The sequence below is a fragment of the Chrysemys picta genome, chromosome 4 (assembly GCF_011386835.1).
Source record: "Chrysemys picta bellii isolate R12L10 chromosome 4, ASM1138683v2, whole genome shotgun sequence".
Lineage (NCBI taxonomy): Eukaryota > Metazoa > Chordata > Testudines > Emydidae > Chrysemys > Chrysemys picta.
This window is the reverse complement of record NC_088794.1, coordinates 47833317-47855808: the sequence shown is the minus strand read 5'-3', so window position 1 is coordinate 47855808 and position 22492 is coordinate 47833317. Positions and strand designations below refer to the sequence as shown.

General features: G+C 42.0%; 1 protein-coding gene across 9 annotated transcripts in view; it reads left to right on the top strand.

Annotated features, from left to right (window-relative positions):
* SBF2 (SET binding factor 2) overlaps positions 1-22492 on the top strand; it is a 570707-nt gene that overhangs the window by 109456 nt on the left and 438759 nt on the right. For all 9 annotated transcript variants that reach the window (XR_010600515.1, XR_010600516.1, XM_065592221.1 and 6 more), the window contains exon 2: positions 9503-9588. Coding sequence is in view for 7 of the 9 variants with exons in the window: in XM_065592221.1 (XP_065448293.1) it covers positions 9503-9588 (86 nt within the window). In the remaining 2 variants the exon portion in view is untranslated. The remainder of the gene's footprint in view (positions 1-9502; positions 9589-22492) is intronic.

Below are 22492 nucleotides of genomic sequence, written 5' to 3'. Positions count from 1 at the left end.
GACAACAGGAGAAGAAAGAAGAGGTACAGATGGAATTCTTCTTGTCAGTCAGGATAAGTCTGCATTGTAATCGGGAGGTGTGATTTGCAGCACATGTAGACATACCTGAGCTAGCTTTGGTGTATCTAGGTCCAAGTGAACTCAAATAACACCAGCAGTGAAGCTGTAGCGGTGCAGGTGGTAGCACAGGCTTGCCTTGTACTCAGGATCCCAGGCAGTTGGAGCTGTTGTAACTCAAGCTAGCTTTCATCTAGCTAGATCAAACCTGGGGTATGTCTGCATGTGTTGCAATCGCACCTCCTGATTGCAGTGTAGACATTACCTCAGACAGAAATTTCTGCCTTAAGAAGAGCTGATTCAGGCAACATTTGACTTCAGAAAGGGAAATTAAATAAAATATAAAGGGGGATCCCCTCTTAACTCTGGTTGACTTTAATTAGTGGGTCTGGAGCTCTGTTCCTTACACAGTTATAGTTGCACTACTGTCTCTACCTGCTTCTTAGTTTCTGCCACTTATCACCCACTGGCTGGTATACAGTTCCTTTCCTATACAGACAGAATCAGAGAAGATTAGGGATGGAAGAGACCTCAGGAGGGCATCTAGTCCAACCCCCTGCTCCAACCAGGACCAACACCAACTAAATCATCCCAGCCAGGGCTTTGTCGAGCCGGGCCTTAAAAACCTCTAAGGATGGAGATTCCACCACCTCCCTTGGTAACCCATTCTAGTGCTTCACCACTCTCCTAGTGAGATAGTTTTCCTAATATCCAACCTAGACCTCTCCCACTGCAATTTGAGACCATTGCTCCTTGTTCTGTCATCTGCTACCACTGAGAAACAGCCTAGCTCCATCTCTTTGGAACCCCCCTTCAGTTAGTTGAAGGCTGCTATCAAATCCCCCCCCTCACTCTTCTCTTCTGCAAACTAAATAAGCCCAGTTCCCTGAGCCTCCCCTTATAAGTCATATGCCCCAGCCCCCTAATCATTTTTGTTGCCCTCCGCTGGACTCTCTCCAATTTGTCCACATCCTCTCTGTAGTGGGGGGCCCAAAACTGGATGCAGTACTCCAGATGTGGCCTCACTAGTATCGAATAGAGGGGAATCATCCCTCGATCTGCTGGCAATGCTCCTACTAATGCAGTGCAATATGCCGTTAGCCTTCCTGGCAACAAGGGCACACTGTTGACTCCTATCCAGCTGCTCATCCACTGTTATGCCTAGGTCCTTTTCTGTAGAACTGCCCCTTAGCCAGTCGGTCCCCAGCCTGTAGCAATGCATGGGATTCTTCTGTCCTAAGTGCAGGACTCTGCACTTGTCCTTCTTGAATCTCATCAGATTTCTTTTAGCTCAATCCTCCAATTTGTCTATGTCATTCTGGACTCTATCCCTACCCTCCAGCATATCTACCTCTCCCCCCAGCTTAGGGTATATCTACACTATGGGATTAATCCGAATTTACAGATTTCGAATTTTGGAAACAGATTGTATAAAGTTGAATGTATGCGACCACACTAAGCACATTAATTCGGCAGTGTGCGTCCATGTACCGGGGCTAGTGTTGATTTCCGGAGGGTTGCACTGTGGGTAGTTATCCCATAGCTATCCCATAGTTCCCGCAGTCTCCCCCGCCCATTGGAATTCTGGGTTGAGATCCCAGTGCTTGATGGGCCAAAAAAACGTTGTCGCAGGTGGTTCTGGGTACAGCCTAACCCCTCCCTCCATGAAAGCAATGGCAGACAATCGTTTCGCGCCTTTTTTCCTCGGTGAACACTGCAGACGCCATACCACGGCAAGCATGGAGCCCGCTCAGCTCAAGACAGCAGTCATGAACATTGTAAACACCTTGCAAATTATTGTGCAGTTTATGCTGAACCAGGACCAGAAAAACAAGGTGAGGAGGCGGCGGCGGCGACAGCAGCGTGGCGACGAGAGTGATGAGGACATGGACATGGACACAGAATTCTCTCAAACCGCGGGTCCCGTCACTTTGGAGATCATGTTGTTGATGGGGCAGGTTCTATCCGTGGAACGCCGATTCTGGGCCCGGGAAACAAGCACAGACTGGTGGGACCGCATAGTGTTGCAGGTGTGGAATGATTCCCAGTGGCTGTGAAACTTTTGCATGCGTAAGGGCACTTTCATGGAACTTTGTGACTTGCTTTCCCCTGCCCTGAAGCACCAGAATACCAGGGTGAGAGCAGCCCTCACAGTTGAGAAGCGAGTGGCGATAGCCCTGTGGAAGCTTGCAACGCCAAACAGCTACCGGTCAGTCAGGAATCAATTTGGAGTGGACAAATCTACTGTGGGGGCTGCTGTCGTTGCAAGTAGCCAAAGCAATCATTGAGCTGCTGTTATGAAAGGTAGTGACTCTGGGAAATGTGGAGGCCATAGTGGATGTCTTTGCTGCAATGGGATTCCCTAACTGTGGTGGGGCGATAAATGGAACCCATATTCCTATCTTGGCACCGGAGCACCAGGGTACCTAGTACATAAACCGTAAGGGTTACTTTTCGATGGTGCTGCAAGCACTGGTGGATCACAGGGGACGTTTCACCAACATCAATCTGGGCTAGCCAGGAAGGGTTCATGACGCTCGCGTCTTCAGGAACACTACTCTGTTTAAACGGCTGCAGCAAGGGACTTAATTTCCGGACCAGAAAATAACCGTTGGGGATGTTGAAATGCCAATAGTTATCATTGGGGACCCAGCATACCCCTTAATGCCATGGCTCATGAAGCCATACACAGGCAGCCTGGACAGGAGTCAGGAGCTGTTCAACTACAGGCTGAGCAAGTGCAGAATGGTGGTAGAATGTGCATTTGGACATTTAAAAGGTTGCTGGCGCATGTTACTGACTCGTTCAGACCTCAGCCAAACTAATATCCCCACTGTTATTGCTGCTTGCTGTGTGCTCCACAATCTCAGAGAGTAAGGGGGAGACCTTTATGGTGGAGTGGGAGGCTGAGGAAATCGCCTCGCTGCTGATTACGCGCAGCACCAGGGCATGCAGCAGCCAGACACCAGGGCGATTAGAAGAGTACACCAGGAAGCATGGCGCATCAGAGAATCTTTGAAAACCAGTTTCATGACTGGCCAGGCTACCGTGTGAAAGCTTTGATTGTTTCTCCTTGATGAAAACCCACCCCCTTTATTGACTCATTCTCTGGAGGCAACCCACACTCCCCCTTCGATCACAGCTTGCTTTCAAAGGAAATAAAGTCACTTTCGTTTAAAAATCATGTATTCTTTATTAATGGATTATAAAAAGAGGGAGAGAACTGACAAGGTAGTCCGGGTGGGGTTTGGGAGGAGGATCGGAGGGAAGGAAAAGGCCACTAAAAAAAGGTTAAAATAATGACAGCCTTTTACTTGGGCTGTCCACTGGTGTGGAATGGAAGGGTGCACAGAGCCTCTCCTCCCCCCCCCCCCGTGTTCTTACACATCTGGGTGAAGAGGCTATGGAACATGGTGTGGGGGTTATACAGGGGCTGTAACGCCAGTCTGTGATCTTGCTGCCATTCCTGATGCTCCACCAGATGCTGGAGCATGTCTGTTTGCTCACGCAGCAGCCCCAGCGTTGCATTCTGCCTCCTCTGATCTTCTTGCTGCCACCTCTCATCTCGAGCATCTCTCCTGTCCTCACATTGGTCCCTCCTGTCCTCACGTTCACTGGCATCTTTCCTATACTTTGAAACCGTGTCCTTCCACTCATTCAGATGAGCTCTTGTGGGTGGATTCCATGATTTCCGCGAACATCTCATCTCGCGTCCTCTTTTTCCGATGCCTTATCTGAGATAGCCTTTGGGACGGAGGAGGGAGGCTTGAAAAATTTGCAGCTGCTGGAGAGAGGGAAAAAAGGAGAGAACTTTTTAGAAAGATATATTTTACAGAACAATGCTTATACTCTTTCACGATGAACAACACTATTCATATTACATAGCACATGTGATTTCTGTGCAAGGTCGCATTTTGCCTCTTAATATTGAGTGCCTGTGGCTTTGCTGCTAGAGATCACAGACGCAGGTCCGGGCAACAGAATTCGGCTTGCATGCGGCCATGGTAAGCCATTGTCTTTCAGCTTCTTTGCCCTCCTTTCCCACATACCAAGCAAAGCCTATTGAGTGCTGCGGTTTTCCTGTTAACCTTCAGCAGCAGAAAACAAACTACCCTCCCCCCCATCCAATTCTCTGGGATGATCGCTTTATCCCTCCCCCCACCGCGTGGCTGGTATCAGGGAAGATCCCTGCTAGCCACACGTGAAAAGCTCAGCGCCAATTCCCCCCGCCACCCCCCGCGCTTGGCTTACTACAGGGAAGGATTTCTTTTCAGCCACAGGCAAACAGCCCAGTAGGAAGGGCCATCTCTGTCCCCTTAATTAAATTCCCATATTTCAACCAGGTTACCATGAGCGATATCACTCTCCTGAGGATTACACAGCGAGATAAAGAACCGATGTTGCTTGAATGCCAGCAAACACCGGGACCATATGCTGCCAGGCTTTGTCATGCAATGATACCAGATTACTTGCTACTAGCATGGTGTGGTCAAGAGTCCTACCATGGAGGACGGAATAAGGCTGCACTGCCCAGAAACCTTCTGCAAAGCCTTTGGAGTACCTCCAGGAGAGCTTCATGGAGATGTCCCTGGAGGATTTCCGCTCCATCCCCAGACACGTTAACAGACTTTTCCAGTAGCTGTACTGGCCGCGAATGCATCCCAAGTCCTCAGGGCAAATTAATCATTAAAAAACGCTTGCTTTTAAACCATGTTTTATATTTTAAAAGGTAAACTCACCTGAGGTCCCTTCCATGGGGTCATGGTCTTGGGTACTGGCTTGGGAGGGTACTTCAGTCAGGCTGAGAAAAAGATACTGGCTGTTGGGGAGAACGGAGTGCTGTGCGCTCTCCGCAAGCTCGTCGTCGTCCTCCTCCTCCTCTTCCCCGTCCGCAGAATCCTCAGGTGTGGCTGATGAGATTACCCCCACCTTGGAATCCACGGTCAGAGGTGAGGTAGTGGTGGCGGCTCCCCCTAGAATTGCATGCAGCTCAGTGTAGAAGCGGCCTGTCTGTGGCTCTGACCCGGAGCGACCGTTTGCCTCCTTTGTTTTCTGATAGGTTTGTCTGAACTCCTTGGTTTTCACGCGCCACTGCTCTGAGTCCCTATTGTGGCCTCTCTCCATTATGCCCTTGGAGATTTTTTCAAAAGTTTTGGCATTTCGTCTTCTCCAATGAAGTTCTGCTAGCACTGAATCCTCTCCCCATATAGCGATCAGTTCCAATACCTCCCATACGGTCCATGCTGGTGCTCTTTTTTGATTATTGGCCTGCATGGTTACCTGTGCTGATGAGCTCTCTGTGGTCACCTGTGCTCTCCTGTGTTTGGCAAACAGGAAATAAAATTCAGATGTTTGCAGGGCTTTTCCTGTCTACCTGGCCAGTGCATCTGAGTTCAGATCGCTGTCCAGAGCGGTCACAATGGTGCACTGTGGGATAGCTCCCAGAGGTTAATACCATCGAATTGCGGCCACGCTAACCCTAATTCGAAATGACAATATCGATTTCTGCGCTATTCCGCTCATTGGGAAGGAGTACAGAAATCGATTTTAAGAGGCCTTTATTTCGAAATAAATGGCTTTGTTGTGTGGACAGGTGCAGGGTTAATTCGATTTAACGCTGCTAAATTCGAATTAAACTCATAGTGTAGACCAGGCCCCATGTCATCCGCAAACTTCCTGAGGGTGCAGTCCATCCCATTATCTAGATCGTTAATGAAGATGTTGAACAAAACCGGCCCCAGGACAGACCCCTGGGGCACTCCACTTGATACCATCTGCCAATTAGACATCGAGCCATTGGTCACTACCTGTTGAGCCAGACGATATAGCGAACTTTCTATCCACCTTATAGTCCATTCATCCAATCCATCCTTTTTTAACTTGCTGGCAAGAATACTGTGGGAGACCGTATCAAAAGCTTTGCTAAAGTCAAGGTATATCATGTCCACCGTTTGCTCCATAGCCACAGAGCCAGTTATTTCATCATAGAATCAATCAGGTTGGTCAGGCATGACTTGCCCTTGGTGAATCTATGTTGAGTGTTCCTGATCATTTTCCTCTCCTCCAAGAGCTTCAAAATGGATTCCTTTAGGACCTGCTCCGTGATTTTTCCGGGGACTGAGGTGAGGCTGACCTGTCTGTAGTTCCCCGGATTCTCCTTCACTTTTTTTAAGATGGGCACTATTTTTTGTCTCTTTCCAATCATTAGGGACCTTCCCTGATCGCCATGAGTTTTCAAAGATAATGGCTCTGCAGCCAACTCCCTCAGCACCCTCGGATGCACTAGATCTGGCCCCATGGACTTGTGCATGTCCAGCTTTTCTAAATAGTCCTTAACCAGTTCTTTTACCACTGAGGGCTGCTCACCTCCTCCCCATACTATGCTGTCCAGTGGAGCAGTCTGGGAGTTGACCTTGTCTGTGAAGACCGAGGCAAAAAAAAGCATTGAGTACTTCAGCTTTTTCCATATGATCTGTCACTAGTTTGCCTCCCCTATTCAGTAAGGGTCCCACACTTTCCCTGACCACCTTCTTGTTGCTAACATACCTGTGGAAACCCTTCTTGTTACCCTTCAGACCCCTTGCTAGCTGCAACTCCAGTTGTGCTTTGGCCTTCCTGATTATACCCCTGCATGCTCAAGTAATATTTTTATATTCCTTCCTAGTCATCTGTCCAAGTTTCCACTTGTAAGCTTCCTTTTTGTGTTTAATATCACCGAAGATTTCTCTGTTAAGCCAAGCTGGTCACCTGCCATATTTGCTATTCTTTCTGCACATTGGGCTGGTTTGTTCCTGCGCCCTCAGTAAGGCTTCTTTAAAATACAGCCAGCTCTCCTGGACTCCTTTCCCCCTTATATTAGCCTCCCAGGGAATCCTGCCCATCAGTTCCCCAGAGGAGCCAAAGTCTGGTTTTCTGAAGTCCAGGGTCCATATTCTGCTGTTATCCTTTCTTCCTTTTGTCAGGATTCTGAACTTGACCAGCTCAGGGTCACTGTTGCCCAGGTTGCCATCCACTTCTACTTCCCCTCCCAATTCTTGACCTGCTGCTCACAAACAGGGAAGAGGAACATGGCCCCTCGTTGGTTCCTCCAGCACTTGCACCAAGAAGTTGTCCCCAGCGCTCTCCAAAAAACTTCCTGGATTGTCTGTGCATTGCTGTATTTCTCTCCCAGCAGATGTCGGGGTGATTGAAATCCCTCATAAGAACCAGGGTCTGTGATCTGGAAACTTCTCTTAGTTGTCCGAGGAAAGCCTCGTCTACCTCATCTTCCTGGTCTGGTGGTCTATAGCAGATGCCCACCACAACATCACTTTTGTTGCTCTTGTCTCTAAACATAACCCAAAGACTCTCAACAGGCTTTTCTCCAGTTTCATGCTGGTGTATTTACAGAGGCACTTATAGCTTCTAAACTGTGTTTCCTCCAGCCTGTGACTCGCCATCATGGCTGCCACATCTCTTACCCCATTCTTCCTTCCTGGTTCTGCCCTACTCTGATTGCAGTTCTCCAATGTGCTGTCCTGTGTACGTGAATACTAGTTAAAGTTGTAGGCTAGGAATAGTAATCACTGTGCCCCATTTAGGGGTGAAGCTGTTCTCTATAGGGAAGAGTCACTGCTGTATTATAATATATTCTGTTACGATGCTATTTTCAAGAATTATTACAGATTACAGAAGGCCAGTGGTAGAACTAGTTTTGTGAGTAAATATTTTAAAATAGACTAAATAGAGCAAAGTAAATTGCCATCCTGATTGCCTCAAAACAACTTTTAGCTGCTTTTATTATGGATTTCAAAGAACTAAAGCAAATTCAAACTGTAAATTCGTCAGTGGTGGTGTAAAGGGCACATCTGTTTAGATTGCACAATAAAAGGTGAAACAATATTATTGTGAATTGACTTATTAGACATCTGCTGTATCAAATTAAATATTATTTTTTGTAGCAGTACAAACAATATAATAATTTATTCTCTGTTGCTGTTTGAGTATCTGCAGTGAATCAGACACAAAGAACATCACTCTTAACTCTTTCCAATATTAACACCTTTCTTCTTATTTCTTAATGTTTAAATGGATTCTCTGAAAATTCTACAAGGATATACTTTACTTTAATCTTTTCACACTAGCATGATTTTAACATTGCAAGTAGGTGTTAAGTGTCCAGCGTATAGTGTGGAAGTATAACACATCTATTTATTGAATTTTAGATCAATGTATATTTAAAATATTTTTCAGTATTGGACCCTGTTAAATAAAGGATTCAAATGGTTCTGCGATTTACATCTCCTGTTGTAAAGCAAATATGTTAAGAATATTGGAAAAGTCTTTGTGCATATGAAATACTTTGCACTCTTACAGCATCTTGCTTCTGAAAATAAAATGCACTTTATAGAAATTTAAAAATTAAGCCCCTTAATATCCTTGTAAGATAGGAAAATATTATCCCCATTTTACAACTAGGGAAATAGAAGCAGAGATGAGTTAAGGTTGGGATTTTTAAAGTGACCTAAAAGAGGTCAGTGCTCAATATCCATGGAAATTGAATTTTATTTCTTTTAGGTCCCTTTGAAAATTGCTGCCTTAATCTAATTGACTTGTCCAAAGAAGTAAGACAGTAGCAGATCCAGGAAAGTCTTTTTCATCTGAGTCCTGTGCATAAACTGCAGATGATCCTTTTTCCAACTGCAAGATGATGGCACTGCTGTCGTCTTAGAGGAGGGTGTTAACTGGAGGCACTGACTATGCTCTTAACAATGTAGTGGCTAACTCCAGAATGGTCCTTGCTGTTGTCAAGTAAGCCGCCTAAACAGAAGAGTTTTTATGTATGAATCATTTAAATCATTGGCGAAGAAAGAAAGTAATGGACTCTCCAATTGAGACTTTTTCAGTTGTACAGAATGCTTGGGGAATGGAATTTCTCTGCTGGTTAAGATGCTTGTAGAATGTAGTAATATGACCAGGCAAAAATAATTTTTAGGATTGAGAGTAAGCCATGGACATAGCTATATTATTAAACTACTCCTATTTCATTTTCATTATTCCTACATCTAAGAAATACATATTCTGCTTCCTATGGAGTCTCTGATCTCACTATGCATTAGTAATTTATGCCCTGGATACAACAAAAATGCTATTTTCACTCAAATCCAGTAAACATTTGAGCTACAAAATTTTTAAAAAGAATTTTATGATCCATAACATTTTAATGTCATTGACAAATTTTGAAATTGGCTCTTGATTATATGGGGGTCTCTATTGTATTTTATTTTAATAAAAATAGAAATCCACTCGCAAGTTTCATTCAGACCATTGTAGGATTTGTCTGTCCTGATGTGTAAATGTAATAGTTTACACTGTGATATTTATCACCGCATAAGCTACAGTTTTGTTACTTGTAAATTTGTTGAATGGGGGAAAGTTTCATGCTGTGATTTTTGTCTTTCTACAGGCTCAGCAGAAGGTTTGGGGAAAATAATTCAGAGGTTTCCTCAGAAGGATTGGGATGACACTCCCTTTCCACAGGGAATAGAGTTGGTAAGTTCATATTAACTTGTATTTTATAAACTTCTTAGAGAAGGAGCCGGAAAATGTAGTTCCCTGGGTGCATTCATCTAGCCTGACAAGGTATTGAACAAGATCATGTTAGTGGGATGTAGATAATGTCTTTGAGATTCGTTTTCGGTTAGCAGAAGATACAGGAAAAAATATTCTTTCCGTTCACAGATGTAACTGAAATGTAAGAAGTAGAAAAATGATTTCTAAATATGGTTGCTTGAAAGTTTAAAACAATTTAAAAAAAAAAGTTGGAAAATGTAATAAGAATGTGTGTTTAATATGCAGAAGAAAATATGAATAATTTTAGATTTAATTTTTGTCTTTAACCATTGCAGAACATTGTTATTTTTATGTATGAAAAAGAATTATGAAAAGAGGTTCATTCAGTAATAAAAATACAAATTTAGGAAGTAGAATGTAACTGTGCAGGGAGATCTTATTAGCAAATTATTACTAAAATGTAACAAAAACTTATTAGTAAGATGACTGCATTTCTATGGTGGCTGAACAAACATGGCATGCAGTTATCCGGTTCAACTGCATGACTTGTCTTCTGATAGTGCTTACCAGTACAAACTTTTTTTACCCTTTAATATCTACTGCTGATAGAAGTTATTTGTTAATTTAAAATTCAGTACATACATGCAATTGAAATCCAGACTTAAACATACTGCGTTGCTTTAAGAGCTACAGATAGACAATTACACAAGTATTTGTGTGGGTTTTTTGGGGCAGAAAGAAAGGGGAGATGGGGAGTTAGATTATTTGATAAATGTATTATGATTTTGTTGGAGCTAGAGCATACGCTGAAAGCAAGTTATCCATGGAATTTTGTTGTGGAACAGAAAAGAGAATTTTTTGCGGTCATGATGGTATGAAACATTGGTATCCATTCAATAACATTTAAGACTGGTGCATTATAAAGTGCTTAAGGAAGTTTAATAGATGAACTATAGCTTGAGATAAAATAATGGATATATTTGTCCAAGCAATCTCTCTCCTTCCTCCCCTCCCTAGCCCTTCACCAGAATAAAAATTATATTATATCATGAGAAATTTTAGGAGAGTAAGAAATGCATATTCTGGAATATCATAGGCTGAAATATGAGCTTTCTAACCAAATTTGAAATAGATATGAAAATTCTCAGTCATAGAGAAGCAAGGCTGTAATATCTTTCCATGTGTGCAAAAGTCTAAAATTAATGGTTTTATGTTGTTTTCATTGTGTTGAAAATTTCCCTGTAAAGCAATCCAAATGATATTCTGTAAATTGGTTGTTAGAGTAGTAGTATAATTTCTGTCTCTTCTCTGATTCTTGGACTACAGTCTCTTTTCTATTATTAGCATCACATGTCCCCCAAATCACTTTGTCTTAGTCTCTATGCATATCTCCTGGAATACCAATAGCAGGCACTTGCAGCAAAGTTGTCTCCTCTCTTTTCTTTCAGCTCAGCATTAGTTATAAAATATCAATGAAATAGTAATACATCTGCTCGGAATTTGAACTGCTAACTTCATTAACATTGTACTAACTCTGTTCTAGCCATTCACATGTTAAAAAAGTTAAGATTCCCCCTCCCCCCTGATTAGTTTGTTTAACACCTCACGCATTATACTGCAGTATGTGCAGAACCTGGCTAAGAGACGGCAGCACAAGGACAATTGTGAGGAGGACATGGGCACAGACATTCCTGAAAGCATGGGATGTGGCAATTGGGACATCAGGGCGGCAGTGGGGCTGGTTGATACAGTGGAATACCGATTCTGGGCCTGGCAAACAAGCACAGACTGGTGGGACCGCATAGTGTTGCAGGTATGGGATGATTCCCAGTGGCTGTGAAACTTTTGCATGCGTAAGGTCACTTTCCTGGAACTCTGTGAGTTGCTTTCCCCCGGTCTGAAGCGCAGGAATACCAAGAGGAGAGCTGCCCTGACAGTTGAGAAGCAAGTGGCGATAGCCCTGTGGAAGCTTGCAACGCCTGACTGCTACCGGTCAGTCAAGAATCAATTTGGAGTGGGCAGATCTACTGTGGGGACTGCTGTGATTCAAGTAGCCAATGCAATCACTGACGTTCTGCTATCAAGGATAGTGACTCTGGGAAATGTGCAGGTCATAGTGGATGGCTTTGCTGCAATGGGTTTCCCTAACTGTGGTGGGGCGATAGATGGAACGCATATCCCTATCTTGGCACTGGACCACCTTGCCAACCAGTACATAAACCGCAAGGGGTACTTCTCAGTGGTGCTGCAAGCACTGGTGGATCACAAGGGACGTTTCACTGACATCAACGTGGGATGGCCGGGAAAGGTGCATGACGCTCGCATTTTTAGGAACTCCGGGCTTTTTGAGTAGCTGCAAGAAGGGACTTACTTCCCAGACCAGAAAATTACTGTTGGGGATGTTGAAATGCCAATAGTTATCCATGGAGACCCAGCCTACCCCTTGCTCCCATGGCTCATGAAGCTATACACAGACAGCCTGGACAGTAGTAAGAAACAGTTCATCTATAGGCTGAGCAAGTGTAGAATGGTGGTAGAATGTGCCTTTGGCCATTTAAAAGCTCGCTGGTGCTGTTTGCTGACTAGGTTAGACCTCAGCACAACCAATATTCCCATTGTTATTACTGCTTGCTGTGTGCTTCATAATATCTATGAGAGTAAGGGGGAGATGTTTATGGCGTGGAGATTGAGGCAAATCGCCTGGCGATTAGAAGAGCACAGATAAGCGCGCTGCGCATCAGAGAGGCTTTGAAAACCAGTTCCGTGACTGGCCAGGCTACGGTGTGACAGTTGCGTGTGTTTCTCCTTGATGCAAACCCGCCCCCTTTGTTGATTCCCCGTAAGCCAACCACCCTCCCCTTTCGATCACAGCTGGCAAAAGAAATAAAGTCACTATTGTTTTGAAACCATGCATTCTTTCTTTATTAATTAAAAAAAAAAAAGGGAGATAACTGATAAGGTAGCCCAGGTGGGGTGGGGTGGGGTGGGAGAGCAGGGGACGAGGGAAGGACAAGGCCACATTGCTTATTGTAGCCACACTACAAATCAAAACTGTTTGAATGACAGCCTTCCGTTGCTTGGGCCATCCTCTGGAGTGGAGTGGCTGGGTGCCTGGAGCCTGCCCCCCTGTGTTCTTGGGTGTCTGGATGAGGAGGATATGGAACTTGGGGAGGAGGGCAGGTGGTTGTACAGTTGATGCAGCGGCGGTCTGTGCTCTTGTTGGCTTTCCTGCAGCTCCACCAGATGCCTGAGCATGTCCGTTTGCTCCCCCATTAGCCTCAGCATTGCATCCTGCCTCTTCTCATCGCGGTCACTTAATGCTTTCCTGGACTCTGCCACTGAATTCCTCCATGCATTCAGCTGTGCCCTATCCGTGCGGGAGGACTGCATGAGCTCGGAAAACATGTCATCGCGAGTGCGGTTTTTTTTTTTTTTGCCTTCTAATCTGCGATAACCTCAGGGACAGAGATCATAGGGGGAGCATAGAATCATTTGCACCTGTGGGGGGATAAAAACAGAGTAAAATTTAAGGTGATACATTCTGAGAACAAAAGGGAGACTCTTTCATAGTGAATCAAGCAATTCACAGCAGACAGCACATGTGCTTTAGGTAAAAGGTCACATTTTGCCTTTTATATTGAGCGCCTGCTGGTATGGTGACACATCACACACGGCTGGGCAACAGAATTCGGTTTCCAGGCAGCCATGGTAAGCCAAAGGGTATGCGAGTTTGGCTTCTAATGCCTTCATAACATGTGGGAATGTTTTCAAACTGCAGCATCCTTCTTTCCCATAGCAAGCAATGCTGGTTGGGTTTGCCATTTAAAAGGAGGGGGCTGTAGTTTTTGGGTGGATGTGCAGCACACACCTCCCGCCACCCCTCCGTGTAGCTATTTGGGATGATCCCTTTACACCTCCCCCCCGCCGCGTGGCTATTCTCAGGGATGAACCCTTTTCACCAAGCGCAAACAGCCCAGCATGAATGGGGTCCTTTTACTGTTCCCTTACAAAAATTCCCTTATTTCAACCAGGTGACCATGAATGAGGCTAACAGAAAGATATAGACTGAATGTTGTTTGAATGCAGGACCATTCGCTGCCATGCTTTGTGCTGCAATGATTTCAGACTACTTGCTACTGGTTTGGTGTGGTAAAGTATCCTACCGTGGAGGACGAAATAAGGCAGCCCTCCCCAGAAACCTTCTGCAAAGGCTTTCAGAATCCCTCCAGGAGAGCTTCATGGAGATGTCCCTGGAGGATTCCCGCTCCATCCCCAGACACGTTAACAGATTTTTCCAGTAGCTGTACTGGCCGTGAATGCATCCCAAGTCTTCAGGGCAAATTAAACATTGTTGCTTTTAAACCCTGTATTGTAGTTACAAATGTGCACTCACCAGAGGTGCCTTCTCCGGCTTCAGGTCGGAGATCCCACCTTGGGAGGGTATTGGCTCCAGGGTGATGAAAAGGTCCTGGCTGCCGGGGAGAACAGATTCACCACTTGCCTGCTGCGCATTCTCCTCCTCTTCCTCATCCACAAAATCATCCTCCGTGTTGCGTGAGACTCCCCCCTTGCAGGTGTTCATGGACAGTGGTGGGATAGTGGTGAAGTCCCCCCCTAGAATGCCATGCAGCTGATCATAGAAGCAGAATGAATGGGACTCTGACCCAGAGTGATTGTTTGCCTTCTTTGTCTTCTGTTAGGCTTGCCTGAGCTCCTTGACTTTCACGCGGCACTGCTGAGTATTTTCTTGTTGTAGCGTCTGTCCATCATGCTCTGTGCGATTTTGGCATATATATTAGCATTTCTTCTTTTTGATCGGAGTTCTGCGTGCACAGGTTCTTCTCCCCATACAGCAATCAGATCCAGCATCTCCCGTTCGCTCCATGCTGTAGCTTGTTTGCTATTCTGGGGTCACCTGTGCTGCTGAGCTTGCCACGCTGACCAAACAGGAAATGAAATTCAAAAGTTCCCGGGGTTTTTCTTGTGTACCTGGCTAGTGCATTGGAGTTGAAAGTATTGTCCAGAGCGGTCACATTGGAGCACTCTGGGATAGCTCCTGGAGGCCAATAACGTCACTTTGTGTCCGCATTACCCCAAATTCGACCCAGCAAGGTTGATTTTAGCGCTGCTCCCCTTACCGCGGAGTACAGAAGTCGATTTTAAGAGCCCTTTAGGTCCACGGAACGGGGTTGCTTGTGTAGACGCATTCATTATAAAATTGACCTAACGCGGCTAAATTCGACCTAACCCTGTAGTGTAGACCAGGGCTAAGAACCACCATTGACTATTCCTTATTTTACCAATATAGCTACAGCCGGCACCATTGTAACATGCTGGTTTTGATATCAAGTTAATACAACTAAGAAAATGTTTTTCTTGGTTCATTGGTGATAGTCAAGAGCACTTAGTCTCAATGGTCTGTTTCTGCATTGTGTCAAATTTAAGTATCTTTCGGTGGTGTAACTATAACTCACTGATTTTGAATATAGTAGATGATATTCTCTGAGAACATATTTTCTGTGTCTTGTAAAAGTCACACTGTCAGAAAAACATTTTCATAGATGTGATCCAAGAATCTAGTCTAATGATTACTTGGTTTAAGCATAAATTGTATTGAATTCATGAGAATACAATACAGTAAAAACCGTCCAGTCTGCAAACACAGTACATGTGGAAAAAAAGACTTCTCATGTAAATCAGATTTTTATAGTTCTCAACATTTGAAAATTTTCTAGGAACAGTTCTGCAGTCTGTCTTGGCCATTATTTAAATAGGTAGTCAGCTGCTGGAGGGTCATGAGTGCTGCTGGTGATTTTGGGTTATTTTAATATGGATAATTTATTTATTCAGGACCTCAAAAGATATTTGGAGTTTAGATAAATGTCCAGAAGTCTGAAAACTTCTCCAAATTTTTAGAAGCCCTTTATGAGGCTCAGCATTCTTCCATCCTTCACAAAATGCTTTATTTCAACTTTCTCTCTCTACTTGTAGTTGTCTTCTTGGGGTGAGGACTTCATTGGTGTGTTAGGGTGATAACGTGAGGTTCCCCTTTTGAAGAGTGTAGGGTTCTTTCTCTTTCATCTGACATAATGAAGGGGGGAATGATGTAGGGCTTTTCTCCTCCTCTTCCCACTTTTTTCTTCCTTTTGTAGACATTCCCACTGTTTTCTGCTTTCTGAAATTCTCCCATTTCTCTCTTCTCCCCCCTCTCATCTTTGCTTTCCATTTGTCTGTTTTTTCTGTTTTGATGCTGTTCTGTCATTGCCCTGCTTAGAGAATGTTGATGCCCCTGATGTGGCTATGTTGATTCTGGCTAACTCTGCTCTTCTCCCTCCCCTGCCTTAGCTGCTCCACTAATGTCTGGGTATGGAGAGTGGCTGAGGCAGGGAGGAGTATGCATTCAATCATAGACTTTCTACTTACTCTGCATAGTGACTACATAGCGATCAACCTTTTTTCCGCCTCTTACCTTTTTCTTTTTAAATAAATCCTTAGACAATCCAAGATTCTTGTTGGGAATGAAACATCTAGGACTGAAAATATAATTTCAGAGAAGTCTTGGCCAAAAGAGGTTAAATAGCAACTGTGGAATAGTGACAAGTAAATACATTTTCCTTTGCATTTATTGCAGAAGTTGTTACTGACATAACTGACAGATGAGAGAAGCGTGGAAACTTCAGAAGTCTGTTATATTGAGAGGTGCAGATGCTATAGGCAAAGGGATTATTCATAAGCATGTGTATCTTTTAAATGTTATATGTATCCTTGTGATTCTAGCTCCATGGGGGGGGAGGTTACCGAGTTTTCCCCCAACAGCTAAAATCATTGGTGAATCCCTGCAAATTCCTGGACAGGTTAACAATTCAAAAGCAGTACCACCCTCTAGGAGAATTGCATATACGGGTTCAGATAGGGTTCAAAAGGCTAAGAGACAAAGAAAGGGTGTTTGGTATAATGTGTCATCACAAACTGACTCAGAGTCCCATGATCCAGAAACTGACATGAGATTGTAACCCAAGAGGCCAAAAACCCTGCTGGAAGGGTTTGAAACACCTGGAAGCTGCCAGTGTCTCTCTATGGAAGATGGGCGACACTTGGTAAGCTTAGCAACCAGGTAGAATGTTTGTTTTATTATATGTTTTCTTTGTAATGCTTTTGTACTAAATAAATGTACTGTGCTTTGTGAAATCTGGTAACCACTGTCATAGCCTTGGGAGAGAACAGAATAGCAGGTTCTAGATATTGAGGTCATACCTTTTGGGATAGTCACAGTGAATTGCAGGGGAACTACAAGCCTAAATCCCTGCTCTGGAAGAAGGGGGATGCAAATTCCTGCTCACAGAGAGGTGATGGCTTGAGGCCAGAGACCTCTAAACATAAACTATGCAAGGGGTCAGAGGTGCATTTAGCCCTGGAACTGTGACAGTAACTGAAAAAGTATAGGCTGGATGAATTAGGTAAGTAGTAATGGGTTTAGGAATATTCTGTTTAGGATAGAATGAAAAGTGTTTTGCCTGTAGATACTAGACATTGTAGCTTGATCTTGTAATTTGGGAATTACAAGGTAGCCTGATTTTTGTAGCAGTAAAACTCTTGAAAATATCTCATTTGGGTTTGTCACTTGTATAAATTTGTCTGATAGGGAAAGCTTGTGTCTCACAATGTGATGTTGCAGTGTGACAATGTGGGTTCTGAAAGTTTTAAGGATTTGTTGATGTAACTAGGGTGGATGACAATTCTAATCTTTTCAAAGTGTTTATGCATGGAAATAATTTTTTTTGTATGTTTTGGAAAAAAACCTAAAAGAAAAGCTGATATACAATTCTTTTTATTGTGACATAATATAGTCCCCTCTTCACTAGCCTGTTAAATGAAAGAAATAGTGAATAGAACATTGAGCATTTATATAGAGGCTTGAGCAGAAAGGCTACAAATCAGGGGAACTGAGTTATTTTCCTAACTGTCCCATTAATTTGCTGTGTGATCTTTGGTGAGATGCTTAACTTTTTTGTGCATAAGTTTCTCCCATCTGGAAAACAGAAAATTGCTTGCTCAGTTTTGTAAAGAACTTAAACATCTGTGTGTGAAAAGTGCTGTATAAGTACAAAAGTGTATATAAAGAAAACAATGACATATGAGAAGAGCTAAGCTTGAAAAAGATTACCTGTTCTGAAGGCTAAGATAAATGAGAAGTGATTGGCTTTTTACTGGAACACCTTTTGCACAACCATACTTGGGAGTCCATTGAAAGAGAAAGGCAAGTTAACTCATATCTTAGTTATTATAGCCATCTTCAGGCTTCTGATCTTTAAGTTGGCATTTAAGTGATGGAAATATTTCTGCTTTTTACTATCTAATGTTGCTGTAGCACCCAGAGGCCACAGTCAGGATTGGTCCATCCAGGATTGGTCCACCACATTATGGTCCATCCAAAAAGTTTATATAATATGAAGTATAATGATATTTATATTTTACTGAGGAAAATTAGTGAGACTTCTGTCAGGCTTTCAGGAGAAAAAGACAAGGATTGCTAAAACACTTTAAAACACAGACACATGCACAGTCATAGACACAGGCACATGGGGGGGAGGGATAGCTCAGTGGTTTGAGCATTGGCCTGCTAAACCCAGGGTTGTGAGTTCAATCCTTGTGGGGGCCACTTAGGGATCTGGGGCAAAATCAATAGTTGGTCCTGCTAGTGAAGGCAGGGGCTGGACTCGATGACCTTTCAAGGTCCCTTCCGGTTCTAGGAGATAGGATATCTCCATTAATTAATTTATTTATTTAATTTATCCAAAGCCCTACATACAGGGGAGAGAGAAGGCCGGGTTTGTTGCACCTCCTCATATTTTAATACAGATGCTCCCCGACTTATGCAAACGTTCCGTAACTCGGATTTTGCATAAGTCGGAAACGTATCTCCAACCATTACACCAAAAAAAACCCCCAAAGAAAACAAAGCCCTCCTATTTCTAGTTTACGGAACTTTTTCCGTAAGCTCGGATTTGCGTACGTCAGGTTTATGTAACACAGGGAGCGTCTGTAGTGGCCATGACCTAGCTGTATGGATGCTCCTGTTTCTATTTGTGTATTGGAGGAAGGGAAGGTTCCTTCCCCCTTTCCCCCCGTAGTCCTCTCTGAATTGTCTCCATAGGCAATGCCTTTTCTTTTTAAATTTGATCATGAAACCAAGATTTGGCCTTAAGTCAACAAACACTATATTCTGGCTAGTCTTTTGATGTATACCTAATAATAATAATAATAAAGTAAAAATGGAGTATATGTATTGTACTTTAACACATCAGTTTTGGTAAACTAAGTGGTGATAATTGTTTGATGAAAGGTTAGTTAATATTTAAAGAGTTCTACTAGAAGAAATTTTATTTACTATGAAGCATTTCTATGTAATTTTCTGCTTAATTCATGAAGAATAATGAAACATAGTACTGGGTTCTGTTCTTTTTACTCAAGTAAAAAAGGTATGTTTCTGTTTTTAAATATCACCGTTGTTCAACAAAGGAAAATTCAGTTAATAGTATTTAGAAATAAATAAAATGGAAAAATAAACTAGGCTTGGCACAATCACTCTTCTTTGAACTCAGTTATTTTTGTCAGTTTTTTTTTTTAAACATAATAGGCCAATGAGATACCCACAGACAGACACACAAATTAATCAGAGTTAATTTTAGTGACAGATACATAAAGTACAAGAATAATATTGCAAAGTCGTTCTGTGGCCTTCTTTAATGTTACATGATAATAAACCTGGAGATGCATAAATGCAATACATTATAACTTTTGCTTTTGTTTACTCCATTGCTTTGATTTAGATTTTATACTATATTATTTCCCATTGTCACCTACTCATTGAAAGAGAAAATATATTGTTTTTCGAAAAATACATTTTGTTTGTGAGAAGTAACCAAGTAACAGTTGTTTTTAAATGATGTGGATGTAGGTATGTTTTGGAGAGACGTATCGTTTTGAAAAATACATTGGTTTTAGTTTTTTTTATTATTTTGGAGCACTGCCTTTCTCCCATGGCTATTCTTTAAGTGGTTCCTTTGAGTAACTTCTAATAATCCCAAATCACTGAAATGCAGTCCACCTTCCTAATCCGTATTGTATGATCCACTGAAATACAAGCCTAGACATTTGAGTTAAAAACATTTCTCATAGTGTAATATTATGTTAGGGTACTGAAGAAAATGGGGAATACTTGTATTAGTGTTTTAAATACTATAAATATTAGGTTGAGTAGTACTAGAGTATTTTTTCCTCCAAAAACCATTAATTGCTTGGAAATTCTAAAGGATTTGGGTTTTTGTTTTTCAACTGTTTCTAAAGAAACAATGTCATCTCTACCTGGACACTAGTGACCATCTGTAAGATAAGTACTTGAACTTTTCTTCTTAAATCAGCCAATTTTCTTTTTAAAAATATGCCTTTGTATATATGCTTATCAGTGTCTCTCCTGACCTTTTATCTTGAACACTGAACACATTGATGGATGATGGCTTTGATCAAAAAACACAGCACAGATTTTGCACAAGGGATTCTACAGAGGCACTAAATTCACAAAAGCAATTGGAGGAGGAGTTTTCAAGGAATTGACAGATTACAGGCTGATAATTCTACTAATGCAGCATCAGAAGAAATTTGACTTCATTTAATTAACAATGAAAAATGGGAACCACAAAGCCATCCTCCTGGTCAATACAAATTTGGGATAATTATGGTAGTTGATTGAAAATGTAGAGATACAACCTTCCTGAGTCCTCAGTCAAGTGTCTTTTCAGGTTGATGATTATGGAAGAATCTTGAATTTCTACAATGCTCTTTAGTAGGGTTGCCGATTTCGGTTGGATGTATTCCTGGAGATTTCATCACATGACCTTTAATTTAAGATGAATCTTTAATTCCTGAAGACTCCAGGTCAATCCTGGAGGGATGGTAACCCTACTCTTTAGATGTGCGATTGCTGCTTCTTCCTTAACAAAGTTTACCTAGTACGCTGAACATCCATCCATCAGTTTGGGATGATTACACTGGAGGAGGTCTCATCTTTTTAATTTTTTTTGTTGTCTGAACAAATGGCAAGAACTTCTTTGTCATACTTTCCTCTGCACGGGATATACCTTAATTATTCCTAAACCTTGTCTTAAGTCACTCTCTTGCCTCAGTACAAAGAGAGGGAATAGAATAATTTGAACTGGAAAGGTTGTCTGTTACTGAGCCAAACGGTAGGACTATAGCTAATTTTGTCTCAAGAAATGGAGATTGTAACACTATTGTACTATTTATCACACCAAAAGTTTCCTTATTTTTAGGTAAATAAATATTATAGACAAAATAATGGCGCTGTCTGATTTCTAATTATATTTGGAATTTTAGTTAAACTATTACAGTCAACAGATTTAAAGGCACACTAGAATTCTCTACTAAATACACAGATTTCAATTAAAATATACAATAATAATTGAGGCATTTTCACATATTCATGCTACAAATGTTATTTTTCTGGAGGAAAGCCTATTTAGTGCTTGAACAAAATGTTCTTTTTTTCCAAACGATCCATTAAGCTAAACCATTTCAAGTTTGAACTTCCAAAATAAACTATAAAAACCAGCTATTCAGAGGTTGAATTAAGGACAACAGTTTAAACCGCTTTAAAGATCAGCTGAATTCTGATTGCCATCCAAACTTGGTAAATTAAAAATGTGAAACTTATTAGGATTGAAGAGTTAGAGCTATCATGAAGATGACGTCTTTGGTACATCATCCAGGAAACTCAGGTTTGGGAACAATATTGTTTTTGCAGTTCTTGGGCTAGTGTAACATGTCAGCAGTGAAGAAGCAGCACTGGCAGTTCTTTGAAGGGAAAGGATAAGATTATGGTGTTTTAACATGTTCTGGTAACTATCTTGAGGGCAGCATTGATCTTGGAAAAACTGTCAGTAACTACACAACAGAAAATTGTACTACAATGTGTGAAGGAGATAAAAGATAAAAAAGGATAGGACTATAGACAGGAAAACTGATGAGAAGTAAGGGATGAATGATAACCTAGTTTTATGTATATACTTAATATAACTCAATTTTATATTATATCTTTAGCAAATAAGATGAATTAGACTGTTGGTCAGAGGGAAAGGAATTATACCCTCACTTCCCTTCCCGTCCATAATATTTTCCTTATCTTTGTACTTTATTTTGTACAGAACCTAAAATTAACTTTTTCTTGGCTATATTACAGCATTTTAGTACACATGGACAATGTAAATGGGGACCCTGCCCAAATTGGTTATATATGTTGTCTTTCATATACTGATAATTGAAACTGATTAAACTGTGCCCAAAAGTAATACCTGCAGAACTTTACTAGGTTTAATTCTTTCTATGCAAAAAGAAATGTGAAGATCCGAGTTAAGCTTGGCATTCAGTGTTTTATAGATAATCTAAATGACTTGGCCAGAAAATATATACTGCAGTGAATAATTGTGCTTTGTGCGAGGGATGAATTAGCTGACTTAACAGGTCTTTTTCATTCCTCTTTTTGGTATTTTATGAAACAAAGTAACAGAAATTTAAAGATGGGAAAGACCTATGGCTGTTTCATAAGAGGGTCCTAATACTTTGAGTTTGAAAATGTCTGTTAGGTCATCTTGTGTTATCAATAATATTTTTCCTTTTGCCTTGCCCCGTCTATTTTAAATGATGGACCAATATGTAAAGAATTGTGTAATAAGTTTACACTTTACTGAGCAAAAGGAACTATTCCAAGATCATTTGGAGAGCCACTCACTTAGGAAAGTTGGTGACACTAATTCAACCTTCATTTTCAGCTATTGTTGCCGTCATAGTTTTACTAATTGGCACAAAT